Source organism: Camellia sinensis, chromosome 5 (genome assembly GCF_055761805.1).
Source record: "Camellia sinensis isolate YWXY chromosome 5, ASM5576180v1, whole genome shotgun sequence".
NCBI lineage: Eukaryota > Viridiplantae > Streptophyta > Magnoliopsida > Ericales > Theaceae > Camellia > Camellia sinensis.
The window spans coordinates 219,670,696-219,692,304 of record NC_138965.1 but is presented as its reverse complement, the minus strand read 5'-3'; the positions used below and the strand labels follow the sequence as shown (position 1 = coordinate 219,692,304).

The 21,609-nt window shown below is 35.3% G+C and overlaps 1 protein-coding gene across 2 annotated transcripts; it reads right to left on the bottom strand.

The window, feature by feature from the left end:
* Nucleotides 1-923: 923 nt before the first annotated feature.
* LOC114275105 (uncharacterized) lies at nucleotides 924-20,800 on the bottom strand. 2 transcript variants are annotated; one of them, XM_028217107.2, is made up of 4 exons: nucleotides 19,731-20,800; nucleotides 19,453-19,503; nucleotides 19,269-19,341; nucleotides 924-1,417 (listed from the first exon to the last, which is right to left on the bottom strand). In XM_028217107.2, exons 1-4 carry the CDS (start codon nucleotides 20,411-20,413, stop codon nucleotides 1,253-1,255), a joined length of 972 nt encoding a protein of 323 aa, XP_028072908.2. In that variant the 5' UTR covers nucleotides 20,414-20,800; the 3' UTR covers nucleotides 924-1,252. The 2 variants fall into 2 exon arrangements, with proteins under 2 accessions (XP_028072908.2, XP_028072907.2); XM_028217106.2 differs by having other exon boundaries at nucleotides 924-1,420; nucleotides 19,731-20,776.
* Nucleotides 20,801-21,609: the final 809 nt, after the last annotated feature.

Here is a 21,609-nt window from a genome sequence, read left to right as displayed (position 1 = left end):
GTCTTTTATGTTATCCCAGTGTGATGGATGTATAAATTCTCTCTCTCCATGTATTATGGTTTTCGCAAGTTTGCAACTAACTACTGCAGCTTGTTGGGTTGTGCACTGCTACCTGTTACATTGCGATTTCAGGTTGGATAAAGAGCTGTGTTTGCGTAGACTTTGGGTGTTTCTATGACTTTCAGCTTCCAAAGCACCGGTCCTTTCCCACCGCACGTTTAGTTGCGCCCAGAGGTTGGGAAGGAAGAAAGCTGAATAATCAGTTGAAGTTGAAGTTTTGGGAGTAAATTTGCTATTGCAGTGTCTACCTCTCTAGGAATTGCTACAATTTTGTAATTGAGACTTCATATACCCACCCAGCGTGATAGATTTTTCGATTTCTCATTTGATGTTGTAGTGGATTTGTCTTTGAGCTATGAAACGTGATTTGGTTGATCTCACGGTAAATATAAGTCAAAATCTGTAAGATTATGAGAATCAAATTTGTTTCCTTGGCATGTCAAATCGCATTGACTGTTCAAGGATAATTTTTTTGACATAATTTAGCATATGATCCTGCTCAAACTGGATATGAGAAAGGCCCCATTAAAGTGGTTCCACTGAGATAAAAATGATTGTTTTGCTTAACACAGATTATTTGTCTTTGCCATTCATTCTAATGATATAGATTTACCATTTGACCCGAAATATTAATATGATTTTTCCCCCTGCTTATTGATTTAAAAAATAAAAATAAAAATGAAGTCTTTTTGTCTAGCCCTTAGGGTACACCTGTTAAGAAGTTTCAAAAAAATTGTAAAATGTATAAAAATTAAGTGCATTAAAGATTGTATATTAAAGTTACAAATTATATTTGCATCAGAGAATGAATCTAAGAGAGTAAATAGAAAATAAAAAGGCATAAATCAAAGAAATTCAAGACCAAAAAAAAAAAAAAAAAAAAACTGGGGAAACTGAATTACAAAGTAGTGTCAACCAAAAGAAAAATAATAAATACCAAGCCCCTACGGTTTGCTAGCACATTTTTGGCTATGTCATGAAACCCCAAAAATCAAATATATCATGATTTTGAGGTATATCTCCAATAAGAGAACTAAAGGGAAAAAACAAAATAAATAACAAAACCCACTAGCAAAGAGGTGGGAAGAAAAGAAAAGAAAAGGAAACAGGGTTTCATAATTTAACAATGATACAGCATGTGAATTGAAATTGGATTAAATAATAATTATTCTTTTTATCTCCATTTAATTAGTTAAGCACTCCTAGCATAGTGTAGCACCATGACATGATCTGTAGTTGAAGAAGAAGAGTCTGCAAGCAAAGTCACAGCATCCCTTGGACTCCTCCATATGCTATCTCTTACGTGTTGCAATGTCAAGAATGGTAGAAGCTCTTGCCCTCTACATGTTATCTCTATCTGCTGCCATCAATTTCAGAAATTTTATTTGGTTGTTACAATTTACATAATTAAGAAAAAAAAGTATATCCCTACGAGTTTTGTAATAATTAAAAACAACTAATAACATTTATGTCTGGTATATCATTACATTAATAAAATTGATGCATTTACACAATATGTGATAAAAATTGGAATGTTATCTCATTCGGTATATAACCACCTTTGAATTAAAAGGCTAGTAAAAAGATTTTAAAAAACTCAAGAGTCATGACTCCACTTGACCTATACATAACTTAGTCCTTGTTTATATAAACACTTAATTTATTTATTTTCTTTACAACTGGTATTTTTTTATTTTTTTTACTTTTTATTTTTATTTTTAACAATCATAAGAATAAGGAAACGAAAAGTTGAATTACACATTAAGACAAACTCGAACTCAAACATTACAACCGATATAAGCACCTTATTACTTTACTTTTTACTAATTGATGTTTAAAAAAAATAATAATTCTCATTATAAAAAGACACTTTATTCACAACATCAATCTTGGTCTTATGTACACACTTGAATGACCAATTAAAGTTCATCACTGCAGATGTTATATATATATATATATATAGAGAGAGAGAGAGAGAGAGAGAGAGAGAGAGGGGACAGGCAAGTGGCCATCACACTTAGAAGTCAATTATATGGACAAAGGGGCAAAAAGAAGGGGTTAAGAACTTAAAAATCAAAATGATAGAAGTCATAGAGCATGTTGATAAAAATATCTTGCGCAACTACAGAACCTAGACGATCATACAGATCATTTTAAAATGTTTAAATATAATTACGTATGGAGGTATCACTAAGATATGTTTTGGACTACCAGTTAATCATAAACATTGAATAAAAAGCAAGCTAATTTTTACGTTGAGAAAAAATATAGTGTGGTTTCAGTTTTCTGAAAGTTAATTTTTTTTTTTTAATATTTTTTAAATTTTAAGTAATTTTTTTACTTTTTTAGATACACCTTATTTAGATGTATTTAAATAGTAAATTATTTGTGAAAAAATATTTTAAAAAATTAATAAATACACAAAAATACGAAACATGTACTGACTTTTCGTATTTTTTTTTATATTTTTTGGTATGTAGTGTATTTTTTAAATATTTTTTTTATAAATATTATACTTTTTAAGTGTATTTATGTTAGGTGTGTCTAAAAATTAAAAAAATTACTTAAAATATTAAAAAAATTCATTAAAAATATTAAAATACAAAAAATAAAAAAGTAGAATTTTCTGAAAATTGGAACCAAACAAGCTGAGCATCGCCAACGGTGCATTAATTTTTTATTATCAAATTTGAGTAAAAAATTGAGTAAAAGCTTTCTTTGATATTAAGTGCTCCAAAAGAGGATTTTGAAGTTTCATTAGAATACCGGGCGACCGGACAAACGACCTGGCGGATATCTGGATGGTCGACCGGCCAGTGTAAATATATATATTGAGAGGGTGATTTTATAATATGGCTGTGGGCCGTGGTAGTGGCCGGACAGAGATTGGTTCGAGCTGGGCTAGGCGTTCCAGGGGAAGTTTGCTCGGCTGAAGTCCACGCCCGCTTCGGCCGAGATGATTCTCTGCCTGACCGGTTCACATTGTTCGCTCATTTAGGTCGGCGAGTAAGATCCTCCATAGACCGGCCCAACCGAGTAGGAGCTCGATCATAATGGTGGGCTACTGAGCTCGGTCATAATGGAGCTCGGCCGGGAGCACTGTACGTCTTGTAAAGTAATACAGTAGTAGGAGGCCAGGGTAGCGCTGTCGGGTTATCCGTTCGCGCCAATGCCATTCGGCGGTTTGGTTAGGTGATGTTTTGCTGAATTTGCGTTGACACATGGGGGAGCAGGCCCACGTGTCAAAAGGCGAATGGATGCAGATGAACGCGCAGAAGGTATATAAGCATAACTGTGCCCCTCCTACCAAGGATGGAACATCTTCTGGTGAGAGAAACACTAACACATTGTCTTCTCTCTCTTCTCTCTCTCTGAGTGTGTGCTGACTTGACTGTCGGAGGGGTTTTCCGGCAACCCACCGCCAAGTAGCTCACATTTGTTGTGTTCGCAGGTCGAACAGAGAAAGGCACAGCTTGGACGCGAGGAGTACGAGTGGTAATGGATATTTGCTCCTCGTACAATTGGCGCCGTCTGTGGGAATTCTACAATTCCACTCCGGCTTACCTGTAGTCCAACGGCCAAGCTGAAGCATCGATCAAGACCATTCTAGATGAGTTGAAGAAGAGGAATGAGAAGGCCAAAGGAAAATGGGCCGAAGAACTCCCTAGTGTCCTCTGGGCATATCGGACGACCCCGAGACACTCGACCGGAGAGACCCCTTTTGCGCTGGCGTATGGCATGGAGGTTGTCATTCCATTGGAGATCGGCATGCCCACCATCCACAACGAAAATTTTAAGCCCGAGTTGAACTCTGAAGCCATCGCCCTAGAATTAGACCTAGCTAACGAGCGCCGAGAAAATGCGCTAATCCACGTGGCCGTATATCAACAAGAATTGTCTAGAAAATACAACAAAACAGTGCACCCCAAACCGTTTAAAGTCGGGGACTAGGTTTAAGGAAGGTGATGGGAAACACACTGGTGTCGGGCGAAGGCAAGCTAGGGGCAAACTGAGAAGGGCCATACAGGATAATCGGTCTGGCGGGCAAGGGAGCATACCACCTAGAGGATTTGGATGGCAAGAGCGTACTCCGGCCATAGAATGAGGCCAACCTCAAGCTCTACTATTTTTAGTCTTTGTCTTTTGATTGTAATTTTTTGTAAAGGGCCAAGTTTTCCCCTGTCTTCCAATGTAATCCTATCAGTCAATATGTGAATCTATGATTGCAATATGCATTAGAAACGAATTATTTTGTGCAGCATGTTGTAATTTATGGACAGTAGTGCACCAGGGACAGCTACCTTTACGGTTGAGATGATTTATCTCAGCTAGAGGAGTTGATGATTTGTTCAACTCCAGCATTTTGACCGAGATGTTTTATCTCGGCTAATTGAGTTGATGATTTGTTCAACTCCAGCGTTTTGATTGAGATGTTTTATCTCGGCTAATGGAGTTGATGATTTGTTCAACTCCAGCGTTTTGATTGAGATGTTTTATCTCGGCTAGTGGAGTTGATGATTTGTTCAACTCCAGCGTTTTTACCGAGATGTTTTATCTCGGCTAATTGAGTTAATGATTTGTTCAACTCCAGCATTTTTGCTAAGATGTTTTACCTCGGCTAATTGAGTTGATGATTTGTTCAACTCCAGTATTTTTGCCGAGATGTTTTATCTCGGCTAATTGAGTTGATGATTTGTTCAACTCCAGCGTTTTGATAGAGATGTTTTATCTCGGCTAATTGAGTTAATAATTTGTTCAACTCCAGCGTTTTGACTGAGATGTTTTATCTCGGCTAATGGAGTTGATGATTTGTTCAACTCCAGCGTTTTTATCGAGATGTTTTATCTCGGCTAATTGAGTCGATGATTTGTTCAACTCCAGTATTTTTGCCGAGATGTTTTATCTCGGCTAATTGAGTTAATGATTTGTTCAACTCCAGCATTTTGACCGAAATGTTTTATCTCAGCTAATTGAGTTGATGATTTGCTCAACTCTAGTATTTTGACCGAGATGTTTTATCTCGGCTAATTGAGTTGATGATTTGTTCAACTCCAGCGTTTTTTACCAAGATGTTTTTATCTCGGCTAATTGAGTTGATGATTTGTTCAACTCCAGCGTTTTTACCGAGATGTTTTATCTCGGCTAATGGAGTTGATGATTTGTTCAACTCCAGCGTTTTTGCCGAGATGTTTTATCTCGGCTAATGGGGTTGATGGGTTGTTCGACTCCAGCATTTTTGTCGAAGAAATGAAGAGTTCAGGATTTTGACCGAGATGCTTCTCTCGCCGGGTAGAACTAGTACGGTTGCAAAATTAACAACAGCAAAACATTGCAAGAGTATAAGCAAAACGAGAACTTTTCATTGATTGGAAAATTTAGTACATGTGGTGGGGCTTGTAGCCCGGTTACAAAAAGTTAAACATAAATCAAAAGAGACAAGCCTAAATTAAGCTAACGAGGAGAGATCGGCAAACTCATCCTTGGCTCCTTCTGTCGCGACCCCCAGGTCAACAACAACAGCCTTTTCCTTTTCGTCGAGCTCTTGCTGGCTACCCTCGCCCTCGGCTTTTTTTTTTGCCTCCTCTTGCAAAACATTGAAGACATCATTGGCGTAAGGAATCAGGTAGACCAGCAGGAAGGCCGGGGGAGGAGAAGCAAACACCTCAGTCTCTGATCCTTGGCCGAGTTTTTCGCAGGCAGCCGTCCAACCGGACTTGAAATAAATGTCCTTGGTGGCTTCAACCTGCTTGGAGTAGTTGTCCTCGGCCTCCTGGAAACCGAGATTGTTGGCCTCGTCCACGGCGGCCTTTTTCGCTTCTTTTTCGGCTGCGAGTTGGGCTCTCAGCTCGTTCCTTTCTTGCTCAGCCTGGCCGAGCTGGCCAATGAGTCTTGCGTTGTCAGCATTGGCCATTTCGAGCGAAGCCTTAGACCTCCCCAACTCGATTTCCAGATTCTTGACCTAATTGGTGGCATCGGTCACCTTTTGCCAGAGTTTGTGAATCCGATCTATCACGAGATGTTGTTTCTGAATGGCCTGTAAGAGAACGTGTTAGAGTTCAGATAAGAGTAATCGTGAAAACACTTAAACAAATTTGAATAAACGTGCGAAGTTCTTACCCGGGTCATAGATTTCACCGAGGACTTCACGAGCCGGGTTTTGGGTACGTGGTCGCTACCAATCACATCACTCGGTAGGAGTAATGCTTTTGTCAGGTCAAAAGTCAGGAGATGTTCTTTATCGCCTTTGATTGAGGCGTTGGTCGGGATCTCCTTACCCCAGTGCTTCAATTGTGGCTGCCAAGGGGGCGTTGGCTCAGATGCCTCCACTGTTTGCTCTGTGCTGAGCTCTGCAACAAGCTTGGCTATTGGATCGGCAGACCGAGGCCTTTTTTCGGCTTGGCGACTTTCCTTGCTGGTTTGTGCCGTAGTGGTTGATGCCAATGCGATCACGGTCCTAGATGTTTGACCGGCATTAGAGGCGCCGGATGGCATATTCGGCAACTCGGTGGATGTAGCGGTGATGAAATTCTTGATATGGCTCCGTTTGGCCATTTCCTCTTCCTTTGTTAGCTGGATTAGGGGCACGTCCGGCAGTGTTGGATCAGGCGTTGGGGATAGGGCTTGTAGAAAGTCTGTGACTCTACTTTTGCGGGGAGCCGAGTATCTATAGCTCAGTACGTAACCGAGAAGGTCGTGGCAATCTCGGTGACGATACCGCAGCACGGTTCTGATGGCAGCCTCGTTTGGGTTGAAGTAATTTACTTGCAAGGCTTCGATAGCTGTAATGAAAAGAGCAATTAGTACAAAATAGTAAAGGAAAGTAATTTGACCGTCCAGTGAGCACGACTTACATGTCAAACCGAAGTTCTTGCTGATGTAACAGTTGGGCACATCAACCGTCTCATAATTCCCAGATCCCAAAAGAAGTCGTCATTGTGCAAATCTTTATCTGGGGTGCCGGTTATTAGTCTTTTCTTGCCCGGTCTAATCTTTAAATAATAGCTAAACCCATCGGCTGTGTGCCTGAGGGTGTATTAGCCCAAAATCTCTGCCAATCCTAAGTTCAGGGCAAGCCGGTTGTTTAGCTTGGTTACCCCGTTTATTATTCTGAATGTATTTGTCAAAACTTGTGTTGGCGCTAGCCCGGTACGCCTCAGGAACTCACACATTAGAGGCTGAACCGGGAAACGTAAGCCTCCTTCGACTATAGATAGCACGGTGATGGGGCATTGGTCTATCTGCCCCATAGGGTGGTGTCCTCTACACCGAGCTCCAGTTGGACGTTTGCGAGGACGCCATATTCCTCCCGGAACACTGCTAGAGCGCCCCGGCGTATCAACTAGGAAGCAGTAATGCCCCATGTGAGGCCGGCTAGTCTTAGCTCGGTTGTGTTAGTTTGGCAGAGTTTCGTGCGATGGCTGCTCGGACTTTGAGAGCCCTAGTGTTGGTGTCTGGTCTCTGTAGTAAAAGGCAAGTATAAGTGACAGTGCGGTCGCGCAAACGATCTCGACTTTAGCCCAGACACTGGATGTGCAACATTACTTGGTAGCTCGGTCGCTTAAGCGGACTAGATATTAGCCCGGTTGAATGGCCTTACATCTTTCAGCTCGGTTTCCGCTCAAGTCTCACAAACTTGCAACTTGCTCGGTTTTGGTATTTTTTGGGATCAAATGAAGACCTGGAGCCTGGTCTGCCCCAGCTCCTTGCGTGTTCATCACAAAAGATGATGAACAGTCGAGGGAGAAGGGGCAGAGGTGGTTTTTGGGGGCTGCATCTTAAGTTGACTTCATTCGAAATCCTAAAACCTACTGTTACCATGCCCTAGACTCAACTATGACGATCGTAGACCCATTTGTACAGTAAGAACATGAGTAATAGAGGAAGAATGTAGGAGAGTTGAAGACTTATAGGCTAGGGCTCGAACGATGGCTTGAAGCAATGAAACGGGGGCCCTCAGCAACAGTGATGGTGAGCAATGTATTGGCGTGGATGCTCTGATCTCAATAGGATGAGTGGGAGCGAAAGTTTTTGTTCGCAAGATGGTTTTGCAAGTGAAGACGAGCGGAAGGAGAAAGGGAATGAGATGAGGAACGACAGTTATAAGAAAGGAAAAATAAGAGCCAAAATTCGAACGTGAAGAGGTGGCGGGGTTAGCTATTCGAGGCTAATGAATGAATGACACGTGTCTGTAATGACGGCGGCGTCAGTACTGAAGAGACAGGTTGGCAAGTCGAGGCACCGACCAAGTAATCCAAGAAACCGAGCATGGGGATTAGCACGGTTAATGTCTTGCGGTGTAAGGCTGGGCGGAGGATTGACCCCGGCCGGAGCACGTAATCCCAGTTACGCTAGCGCGGATGGAATTAAGGAGCAATTGAGAGGGTGATTTTGTAATATGGCTTTGGGCCGTAGTAGTGGCCAGACAGAGATTGGTCCGAGCGTGTTAGGGCTGAGCTGGGCTAGGCATTCCAAGGGAAGTTTGCTCAGCTGAAATCCAGGCCCGCTTCAGTCGAGATGATTCTCTGCCTGACCGGCTCACATTGTTCGCTCGTTTAGGTCGGCGAGTAAGATCCTCCACAGACCGGCCCAACCGAGTAGGAGCTCGATCATAATGGCGCTCGGTCGGGAGCACTGTACGTCTCGTAAAGTAATACGGTAGTAGGGGGCTGGGGTAGCGCCACCGGGCTGTCCGTTCGCGCCAAAGACATTCGGCGGTTTGGTTAGGTGATGTTTTGTTGAATTTACGCTGACACATGGGGGAGCAGGCCCACATATCAGAAGGCGAATGGATGCAGACGAACGCGTAGAAGGTATATAAGCATGACTGCGGCCCCCATACCAAGGATGGAACATATTCTGATGAGAGAAACACTAACACATTGTCTTCTCTCTCTTCTCTCTTTCTGAGTGTGTGCTGACTTGACCGTTGGAGGGGTTTTCCGGCAACCCACTGCTGGGTAGCTCACCTTCGTTGTGTTCTCAGGTCGAATGGAGAAAGGTGCACTTGGACGCGAGGAGTACGGGTGGCAACTGATATTTGCTTCCCGTACATATATATATATATATATATATATTTTTTTTTTCCTTGAGGTGGTCGACTTAGCAGATGACTGGGTGGTCGATCGGCTAGTGTAATTTTTTTACAAATTTTTACCTTGAGGTGGTTATCTGAGAGGACATCCAGGGGACATTCGGTAACGACAATGAACAATGATTTAATAAAAGGTACATTTGTTCTCAATTTGATAAAAAAAAAAAATTATCAATTTAATACTTATTTGATGCAACCGTTAAAACAGTAAAAAAAAATGATCTTACATATCAAATAATAATTAAATAAAAAATATATATATACTCGGTAGTAACAACTAGCTAAAGAAGAAAAGCATAATTATTAGCATATTCATTTTAGGTGGACAACATTCAAAATAATATTGACAAGACTATTATTGATGTAGTGTTCTTAACTAGTGACATAACATAAAACAAAGACTAATAATTCAGAGTTCCTTTAGATATTACTCTTAAATTTACCTACAATCGGCAATGGACCATCACTAGACTAGGATGTTAAGAGTAAATTTAAAAATAATATTTCTTCTGTTTCAAAATATTAATATTTTATTTTATTTTTTATTATTTTAAAATATTAGTTATTTTTAAAAAATAAAAAATTAAAATGACATTAATTTCTTATTTTACTATTCTCTTAAATTTATTAATTATGACAATTGATATTCTAAAAAAAAGTTAAAGAATAATTTTGTAAAGTTAATATTTTTGAAATGTAATAAATATATTATAAAAAAATTAATTTTTTAAAAAAAACTAATATTTTGAAACAGATGGAGTATTTTAAAAATCTCAAATATATATATTTTTAATTTTTGTTTATCAAAAACACCACTTAAACTATCTATTACTCTTTCCGTCCCAATTTATTTGTCTATTATAAAAAATTCAACTTATTAAAAAGACATTTAATCATTACATTTTAATTTAAATTTTAAAATATTTTTCTCACCATTATCTTTCTTTTAAAATTTTAAAATGTGTTTATATTGATTTTAAAAGGATAATTTTAAAATCTAAAAAATTTAATATTTTAAAATAAAAAGTAGACAAATATTTAAGAGGGGCTAAAATGAAAAAGTAAATAAACAAAATGGGACGGAATATTTTTCCCAAACTAATGTGGAATCATTGTTGAAGTCATGCTTTGTCACAAGCTTACGTCTGCCCCATTCTCCTTCTATCATATTTATCTGTAACGTCAACTTTTAACGTCTACTTTACCCATCAAATTTCTCTCTCTCTCTCTCTCTCTCTAACTTTTTTTTCTTTACTCAAGAGATTCCACTAATCTAAGACAATTCTTGGGGGCAATGGGTCAGCCACAAAGAACGACTCATTGAGGCTGCCCGCCCATTCCACGATTGAATACTGCCCGAAGTTTAATCATAACAGGCCCCACCCCAGCCTTTGCTCGCAAGCCAAAATCATGATATTACAGACTTCATACGTTTATATGAATAATGTTAGGTATTATGAAAATTTTTTCATAAAAATAATTATGAAAATTTTGTAACTCTTAAATTACACTTAGAATAAAGCACCACACACTAATTAAGATAATTTAAAAATTATAAATCTTTCATGATCATTTTCATAAAAAAAATTTCATGATCCCTAACTTTTCTCCTTTTATATTCATCATCCCTTTACATTATACTATAAACAATTAATATATATATACATTTAAGAAAATATTTTTTAAATTTAATAATATGTAAATAAAATAATTAGTTAATAATTAAAAAAAAAAATACATGAGAGTGATTGATATCCTCTATACCGATATACATATAAACCCATATCATATATATATATAGCTCTATAATGGAATGAAAAAGGACGGCGAGCTATTGGCACGCTTTAACTTTCTTCTTGTTTTCAAACTTAACTACCCCCCCCCCCCCCCCCCCCCCCCTTCCTTCTCTCTCTGTCTTTTTCTTTATCTATATCTATATTTATATACATATACATATACATACAATATCATAATGATATATACACCAATCTCATGCACGTCTTATTCACGTTGCTTTCTCTTTCTCTCTCTCTCTGTCTCTCTCTCTAAACAAAACCCTAATATGAAGGTCAATATTTTCGCAAAATGAACTATCACTCCCTGTTGAGTTCTTTAGTGGGTAGTCCTTGTTTGTCTGAGTTCAATTTTATTCACTCATTTTTATAATATTAAATATTATAAAAACAAGATAAATATATAAATTTACATATAATTATGTGACAATGATATAAATGAGACGTGTTATTTTAGTATGAAATATTATATATATGGTATTATCCGAATATTACTCACTAAGGTCTATTAGTTTTAAGTGGGTCTAAAATAGTGGACTCTAATAAAAAATTTTAAAAAAATAATAATAACAGATATAGGTAATATTTACCTACCATGAATAGGTTTATTTTTTGCAGATGTTCCAATCAACAAAGAATGGTTTTCCTTGTTTTTATAGTATATTGTTCATGCATTCCATTCACACATTAAAGACTGTATTATATATTGCGCATGCATTCCATTCACACAAATTAAAGAATGCATTCTTGACAACTCTAATCTATCCACCATCCTTTTTATATTTATTACTCTTTTCTTTTCAACAACTTGGAATGATTCTGTTGTAGAATTATCCCTCATGCATTGCTTTCCTTTGACGTTAAAAAAAAAAAATATTTTTTTTGTCATTAATTAATATTTAGAAAACAAAAGTGTTTTTGTTAAGGTCTTTGATGGACATTTTTAAAGCACAATTTTATGGGAAACGAATGTGAAGGGCTAGCTACTACATTAACATTGGCAGTCTGAAAGCTGAGCTAAAACAAGAGATAGCATGACGAAATAAGTAAGGTATGCATAACTATTAACGGTATTATTAGGTGACCATACTATCAATCAATGATAAATGCTATATTATATGGTCATCGGGTTAGGTAAATGGGACACAAGAGTTACCTATATCTAATCCCATTTCTTTTATTGACTAATAACACTACACTACATAAAATTATGTCATCATTACACTATATTTATTCGTACATTGCATGCAGATGGGTGTTGAGAATGATATGATTTCAATCTGTTAGTATCAAAATTCTATTGAGTATCAACCAGGCCAAAATAATCCAAGTTGGGGCTGTTTTACATGTTTAAAGTCAATGCACTCCAAGATAATTATAAAATAAACAGAAGGAAACTTTGCCCACCTTCATCGATGACGTCTCTTTTGATTTCCTGAATTGATTATATTGCCCTAGACTACTATACGAGTCCTCCTTATAAAGAAATTCTTAATGTTTCTCATCATCGTTTCAGGACAAAAATTAACAAAGCCCACTATTAACCTGTTTTTAATCTTTTATGTCCTTTTGTTCCAAACTGTCTATTCATCACAATTAATTTTTTTAACATCGATAGTGCAGTGAAAAAAAATATAGAAATTGGAATAGATGAGATTGAGTTGAAGGAAATGTTGTGACCACATTAACAACCAACTTAGTTTGAAACTCAATCAACCCCTCAGACTAATTGCTCCCCCTAGATCAATTTCCTAGTTTTGACATGGATATCCTGCCTTTGATTAGACTAGAAAGGGAATCAGTGCAGTTATGCGTAAATTGGTCCGAATAACCTTAACCATTGAACCAAAAAAAATTTGTCCCCCCTACTCCACTGACACATTCATGCACAGAAGGAGTCCGAAATTTTCGCCACAAATATATACTTTTTTTATCAGAAAAACAAAACTTTATTGATAAAAAGAACAAGATACATATAAGAGTTATATCAACAAAGTAGGAAAGTACATTATTTTGTAAGTACTTATTTTATTCTCTCTAAATATTAGGTTTCATCCCATGATCTTTGACACCCATGATCTTTGACACCCATGTACAAACCTAATCATTGGGTACTTGGTTGCATGCCATGTGTGAAAAGAAAAGTGAGTGCTGTCATTCTTCTTGGTTGCATGGCATGTGTGAAAAGTGAGAGCACCATGGGAATGGTTTCTACTAGATGAGAATGAATTGATTCGGCTACAAATAGACAAGCTAGTGCTAGAATATATATGGATAAATAATATTTTACAAATTTTGTTTAGGATCCATGATATATATTCGTCTGTGTCTTATTTTGGTATCAATTTTTATATTTTTGAACTTATTTAAATGAGAACTGTTATATATCTTTTGTTGGTAGTTATATTAATTTTTGTTGGCAGTTATATTATTTTCTAAGTAGATTGGCTAGAGCTACCAAATGATAGAGTGTTGCTCTTGGTGCCAATTTTGTTAGGATAAATGGTACATTACGATACTGCTCTTTGCCCTTACTTTATTGATATAATTTATATTTTTATATGTTATTATTTTCAATAAAGTTTTTTTACTGATCAAAAAATCTTCTTAGTAGACTGTATGTTTGATTTTTTATTTTAAAATAATTATTAAAAAAATAAAATAAAGAATATTTGGCTATATTCTCTAATATAAAAAAAATGAAAAATGACAATATATAACCTTTTCCTTTCTAAATTAAAGTCAAGTTACTCAAATCACTGGCCGGTCAATCTGGGGAGGCTAGGGCGGAATTTCTAAATCGATGGCCTGCAGTTGACCTCATTAAAACAATCCATTTATAAAGAGAATGTTGTGTGTCATACATATATCTTACAAATATAGGTACTATGATATTTTATGGTGCAAATGTCTGAACCAGATGGGTTTATTTCAGGTGAAACGTTGAAGAAAACAACCGGATAAAGATTCTTATAGTAATTTATCAGTTGGCCGAGAGACGTCAACTGGATAATGATCTTTGAACTGCAAGGAAAGAGAGACAGATTCTTGGTTGTTACATATATCTGTTTTGTTTAGAGAGAGATTCTTGGTTGTTGCTATAATATTATATATATATATATATATATACATATATATGTTATATTTGAGCAAGATTGTTAAAATAAAATACTTTTCCTATGTCACATTCCCTTACTTCGTGGCATGAAGTGCAAGGAAACAAAGTATATGCATCCAAATTATGGTATAACGGTTGACCTAAATACTAATTACGTGGGAATTAGGATAAAAAAGAAACAAAATGGAATATTGTGTCTCACATTATCTCATATATGATATAGGACATTTTATAATACTTATGATATCTCTAAAACTATTACGTACGATTGTAGTAAATCAACCTTATTTGTTTTCTGCAATGAAGGGAATCATATTTCAATCACCCATTATGAACAAACCTTAGCTTCTTTGTCATCTATGTTATTTACATTTCTTTTTCCTTATTTTTGTTTTTATAATTTGCAAGAATTTACATTATGAACATGCATGGAAACTTGCATAGGTTGTCAAGCAATTAGCTGCATGTAAGCTAATGAGAGAGAAACTTAAACATGCTAATTGTCAATGTATAAGCTCATAGTTTGCAAGCCATATATAATATTTATGGTTGCGTTTGGTAGAATTTTGTAAATATGATTTGAGAGTATGAGTTGTATTTTGAGTTTGTGAGTTGTGAAATTATGATTTGAGTGTAGAAAATTCGTTTGGTTATGATTTTTGAATAGAGTGTTGAATTGAGTTTTGAATTGTATGTGAAATTGAGTTTTGAAAGTTTGATGTGACATGTGAAATAAGAAAATTTGTTTGGTGATGAATTTTCAAAATAGTTTTCAAAATTTAATTCAATCTATAATTGATAATCAAACATACAACTCATAACTCGATATCCTTATTTTTGATCAACAGTCATAACCAAACTATTTTTAAAATACTCAAATAAAAAAATGATTTTTTTTCAATTAATTATTTTTAAGTAATTTTTTTGAATTATTTTTTTTTCAAATAATTTTTTTTTCCAAATAACTTCTATGTCAATTATTTTATGTTAATTAATTTTTCTGTCAATTTATTTTTTAGACCTGTATAAACATTAAAAATATTAAAAATATTCTGAAAATCAAAATATTTACAATTAAAATATCAAAATATTAAAATATTTTTATGAAAATTAAAATATTAAAAATATTCCTATAAAATAAAATAAAATATTTAAAATAAAAAAATAAAAAATATTTAAAATAAAAATTAAGTTGTTTTTGAGTTTTGAATTGTGTGTTTGGTTATGAGTTTTGAAAAGTAATGATTATAGTTTGAAATGAATTTTAAGAAATGGATGTAGAATTATAATTTGAAAGCTGCAACCAAATACCACACTCAAATCAATTGTGGAACTATGTTTTGAAATCTAAACTAAACAGAGCCTATATTTTCTTGCTTAACACCTAAGGAACTACCATTTTTTTTTTCAATGGCGGAGTTTAAGATTTCATATAAGCTGAAGAATAAAGCTGTTTGGTGATTCTTGGAGATATTCTCACTCAAGTAAAGCTAGATCAGCTGGAGAGACTATTCGATGGGGTGGCCAAGTTGGGAGAAGAGCATGAGAAGGCTAAATAGAGAAGTTTGAGTTTTTTTTTTTTTTTTGGTTGGATCAGCGAAGAAAAACTCTTTATTGATAAAAATAGAAGTTCGAGTTGACCAAACCAGAGTGGCCAAACTAAGAAGAGAGAGTTAACTTGGGAAGTGGACAATAAATATTTCCAAAATCATACATAATAAAGTAACAGTAATGTTAGATATCATGAAAAAAAAATTTAATGAAAATAATCATGAAAGTTTTGTGACTCTTGGATTACACGTGGAATAAAGCCCCACGTACTAATCAACGTAATTCAAGAATCATAAATCTTTCATGATCATTTTTATGAAAATTTTTTCATGATCCCTAACTTTTCTTATAAAGTAATGGCTAAAATCAAACTAAGGTTTCCAATAACCAATGTTATAAGGCTGTAAAACAAAATGAGCTACTCTTGTTATTTATTTTGATAGGCAAAAAGAAGATTTTATTGATAAAAACACATACAAACTATAAGCTACTCTTGTAATGTAAACAAATATATATTTTGACACTGATTGAGTTTTCAACCCAAATTTAAACATGCTACTAGTAAACTCTATAAAACTTACATGCATTATGATTCATGTTCCCCCACCCTCAGGAACGAATGAAGGGATTTCTTTTGGTACCAAGACACGGTGTGCTGTGATTTAACTTATGAAGCACGGACACGGATACGGACACGCATACGGACACGGACACGGACATGGGACACGGCATTTTTAAAAAAATGGGGACACGGACACGGCTGGGGACACAGTAATTTTTTTTTTATATAAATATTTTTATTTTAATACAAGTTAATTATTTTATTTAATTATTATATTTTTAAATAAATATGATTCTATTAATTTATTTATTTTTTTTTTCTACTATTTTTTTGTGATTGATATGTATAAGTATATATTATATCTTATATATATACATATTATATAAGATATAAGATATGCCTTTTTATTAATATTAAATAAATATATATATATATATATATATTACATATATTATACCTAATATATATTTTTAATAATATTAAATAAATACACATATATATATATATATATATTATACCAAATAAATACATTAATATTAAACCTAATAAATATATATATGTATATTATATATGAACTAAACCTAATAAATATATATTATATATATATATTATATATGAATCAGATTAGATCGAGCAGAGAGATCGAGCAGAGAGAGCGAGAGATGCGATGGCGATCGCGATCGCGAGAGACGCGATCGATGCGAGAACGAGAGAGAGAGAGAGCGAGAGACAGGGACGAGAGAGAGAGACTTACGGATGGAGGTCGACAGGCGAGGCGAGGCGAGTCCAGTCGAGGTCATGGGTGGAGGTCGACAGGCGAGAGAGAGAGAGAGAGACTTACGGTGGTCGACTGAATGGAGGTTGACAGGCGACTCGACTGGATCGAAGACCAGGTTTGTGTCTTGACCTTTACTCTTCTCCTACTCTTCTCTTTTGCTCTTTATGTCCAGATTTGGACACGCGTGTCCAGATTTGGTGGACACGCGTGTCTCCGCCGTGTCCCTGCAAAAAAAATAATTAAATTAAAGGGACACGCCATCCGGCGTGTCCCGTACGTGTCCCCGGTGTGTCCCCGTGTCCCCGGCGTGTCCCCGTGTCAGACACTGCCACGGCATGAAATCTGGCGTGTCCATGCTTCATAGGATTTAACTAGAGATGGATACCTAGTATATGACTGATTAAACAGTGCTCTAAAAGAATCAATGGTAGTACTTTCTTTCTCTTGATATCATAAACCTCTTTCAACAAACTATATTGGAAATGTAGAATCATAAGTGACTCATTTTTCAGAGACTTTTGTTGAAATAACAACGCTAGTATAGTTTAGCTAGTCACCGACCATGGAAATTCATCATCTCCAAGACAGTGAATTTAGGGAAAAAGACAAGGCTCCAAACATGGGAAATATTGAATGATGTTTCACAGATAATACGTTTCCTCAATTTACATGTCCTATTTGAACTAGCCTAAATGGAGAGAATTGATCTACATAGTACATAAATCTAGTATGAGATATAGATTATATAACAATTGAAATCTAGTATGAGATAGTTCCAATACATCTACACTCAAATACAGAAATCTGGGGGAACTATTCCTTGGATAAATGATCTGTTACTGGATTCTTTCTAGGGATTGCAATCACGAATTGATTGAAGCGGAGAATTCAGCCAAAAAGTCAAGGTTAGCTAGGATCAAATCAATCGATCAACAAGGGGTAGGAGGAACGTTTGAGATTATCCTAAATGCCAATATGTAAAATGTTTTTCTTCAAAATAATAGTGCCCAGTAGGGTTTGTAGTGTATTACTACTGCCAAAACATAAGAATGCCACATGCAAAAGAAAGAAATATATGCCTCGGCTTTTTTCTCTTTCACTTTTTTTTTTTTTTTCAAGATTTCACCTTGCATACTCGTCCCGTTTGATGTAGTTTATTATAAGTTAATAGTTGATAATTAAAAAACAGAAGTTAAAAGTACTCTATCTCAGTTTCTAGATAATATTATTTTTTTTCAATTCATTTAAGTTATTTATGTCTAATAAGCGGTACGTAAAAACTATACCAAACAATCTAATATAAACTCTCAAATTAAAATAAATTATAATCATCACTTGAATTTTTATCACTCTCTTTTTTCTTGTCTTTTTTTCACATTCAGTCCCCCAAAATTACCTAGTTGTATGGCCGCAACAAATACATAGATGTATATCTAATTAATTAGAACTTCAACCCAATATTGTATAAATATAATCAGCTTTTCCAATAGGATAATCTTAAAAGAAATTATGAATATACATCTATTTTGAATTATGAATGTACATCTATTAATAGGATAATCTTAAATTTTTTTGTTTTCATGGATACATGCATATATTAAAGTTGGATATATTTGCTCCTCTATTTAATGCAAGTACGCAAGATCATTGAAATGTTACTTTCATGAATATATTTGCACGGAAGAAAACAGTAAACCCACATCTAAAACAACGAAAGCACACAATTCTTTCATTTATTTTGGGGTCGAGCGAAAGGGAAAGAGGGTGGTACGTAGTTTTCTCAATTGTCTCACGTTTCTACACTTGAGAACCTTAAAACTTAATCCCGTCATTAGAAGATTAATAACTAACTAAACATGAAGCTAATCACGAGTTGGTTTCCTTAATTAGACACCATGTTCCTAAGGCTAATTCTTGCAACAATGGATTATGATTATGAGATAAAAAGCTGATAATACAAAAACAGTAAAAGGACTACCTAGAAATTCATGTCACACTCACACCTAAACATGATGTTATCTGAAATGATAAATATTACTACGAGAACCCCATTTTAGTTCTGCTGTTGCTGTCATGTTTCTCTTACCAACCATGTTCATTGTACCTGTAATTAATTACTGGATTGAAGAACATATAGCTAGGTTATTTATTTTATTTTATTTATGTTTTCTTTTTGTGGGTTCTCTATTTCTACTTTTGGTTTGTCAATCTTTCATTAATGAGAGGTACTCTTAAAATGAAAATATCAATTCCAGAAGCAATCTATATGGTATTTACTTATCAAATATTTCTACAAGCAATCTCTATGGACATACCTCGGATTCGCTATCCAATCTCAGCTTGTTAACCAGATACTTCATTAACAATCGAACTGTCATCCTTCCATCCCTAAAGACACAAAATCATCATTAATATTATAAATGCAAAAAACCCTTTCGTGCAATGGGTCAAAAACAGAAAGGATAAATTCAGACCAAAATTAAGAATAAAATGAATTACTTAATTCTCAGGTAGCTCTTGGGTATCTGAGGCAAAATGGGTTCTTTTGCTCTGCATTGATAAACCGAGTGCAATTCATAACATAAATTAGATTGTTTTATTCAACATAAAAAAAATATATAAAAAAAGAGAAAAATAGAAGATGATGACTAGAGAAAGGAAAAGATGAAAGTTGTTCTTTTTTTGAAATAAAAAAGAAAAGGAAAAAAAGAATAGACGATTGGAATCATGTTTATGATGTTTTTTTTTATTTCTCTCCATGTTTTTTTGGGACTTACTGATTTTGTGATGCTTGAAGCATAAACCATATGCCGGAATGGGGTCTCCGAGGAGGATCAATGATTCTGAAACCTAAACTTGGCCCAGCTACATCTACGCCAGAATGGAGTTGAAATGGTCTGGCGAAATAGGATTCTGGTGGCATTAAAGAAGACGTGGATGAAAACGGAGAAGAAGAAGAAGCTACCATCATATTTTGCGGGATAGGCCTAAATCCCCAGTTAACCTTTTGATGATGAGTAAAAGCCGAACTTGTTCCTGGGTGTTGCAAGAACAAAGAAGTACCATAATTAGTGGCACTTGGAACTCGAAACTCCGGTGGTGATGATCTAACTTGTTGCGAACTACCACTGGGTAGTAGATCAAGCTCGATCAATCCGACTCTGCTTGTTGTTGGGTCAACTTGATCGAGCTTGTTCTCATGACTACCACCACCACCAATACCCAATTGTAACCACCCTTCATCCCTATCATCTTGAATGTTCTTGGAACTTGAGCCCGACTCATCTTCAGCCATCGGACCAACCACCAGATCAGATCCTGAGCAAGCTTCACTACAACACTCATACCCTTGTAATCGGCTCATAACACCGAAACTCTCCGAGTAACTACCACTATCACCGCCACCATAACCGCTGAGACGATACTGTTTGGAGAGGTTTTGAGCAGGAAACATGGTCATATTGAAAAACCCAGAAATCCAACAAGCCTTAGCTTATGATTGATTTCAACACCAGCCATGGATTGAGAGAGTTGTTGTTGTTGAATCTTTAGATTGGAGAGAAAGATCTGTTTGTATTTGTGCTTGTGTTTCTTTCATCAACAGCAACAGCATGTTTTGAAGTTATGGAATCGAGCAAAGAAGAGATACCCATTGACCAGATAAGATTGGTTTGGTGTGTTTATTGTAGACTTGTCAGAGGACAACAACAAGAATAAACCTTGCAAATCTTACTTTCCATTAATTCTCTTTGTTTGGAAGCTTGTGGTGTGGTGTGAAATAGTTGCAGAGCGGAAGATAGATATATGGTGGTCAATCGTTTATATTAAATCCTTATGCTTCCTATATATATACACATTTAAAAAATAAATATATATAAATACATAATTAAGGTCGAACAGTAATATGTTTTTTTGCTTTTTTTTTTTTTTTTTTTTTTTTTTTTTGACTTTATTAAGACGAAATATATGGTTCCACTTGTTTTAAATCCGAAAAAGATGGGCCAATGGAAAAGCCTTTGGTTGAGCTCTTGATTGGCCGCTCTTCCAGCTGGTGTTCCAAAACCTTAATAATGAGTTATGACCCAAATAAATTATCAATTTTTCTATCAAATCTCGCACATGGGTGTGGGATCCACATATATTTGATTTGTGTGGATGTCACACCCATGTGAGAGGTTTGGTAGAAAATTTAGTAACACCCACGTGAGAGGTTTGGTAGAAAATTTGGTAATTTGTTTGGGATCCATAGCATTTTCCCTTAATAATAGTCTCTCCCCTTAGGTTAGATAAATATGTATTAATGTTCTTGTATCTTTGGGAAAAAAATAAAAAAAAATAAGATAAAAAAGGAAATAGCACTTTTCATACCTATAATTTGATTTAAATTTTTATTATTTTAATTTAAAAAAAGATTGAAATAAATTTAATAAACATAAAAAAGATTAACCAAAATTTAGAATAAATTTAATATTATTCAAATTAAAATAACAAAAATTAAAATAAAGTTTGAATCAAATTATAATTGGACTATATTGGCAAAAATTAAAAAAACCAAAAGGTTTTCTACACAAAATATAGGACCAAAATTGAGCTGGACCCAAGCTATGGGCTATATTCCGTAATTTACCCAACGAAAAAACATATTGGGGTCCTCCC

Excerpts from the sequence above, each read along its gene's own strand:
- LOC114275105 (XM_028217106.2), bottom strand. The coding sequence starts at position 20,413 with ATGACCATGTTTCCTGCTCAAAACCTCTCCAAACAGTATCGTCTCAGC. Across the intron at positions 19,504-19,730 it reads CTTCAAGCATCACAAAATCA|AGCAAAAGAACCCATTTTGC; the intron begins GTAAGTCCCAAA and ends TTATCAATGCAG. Across the intron at positions 1,421-19,268 it reads GATTGGATAGCGAATCCGAG|CAGATAGAGATAACATGTAG; the intron begins GTATGTCCATAG and ends AATTGATGGCAG.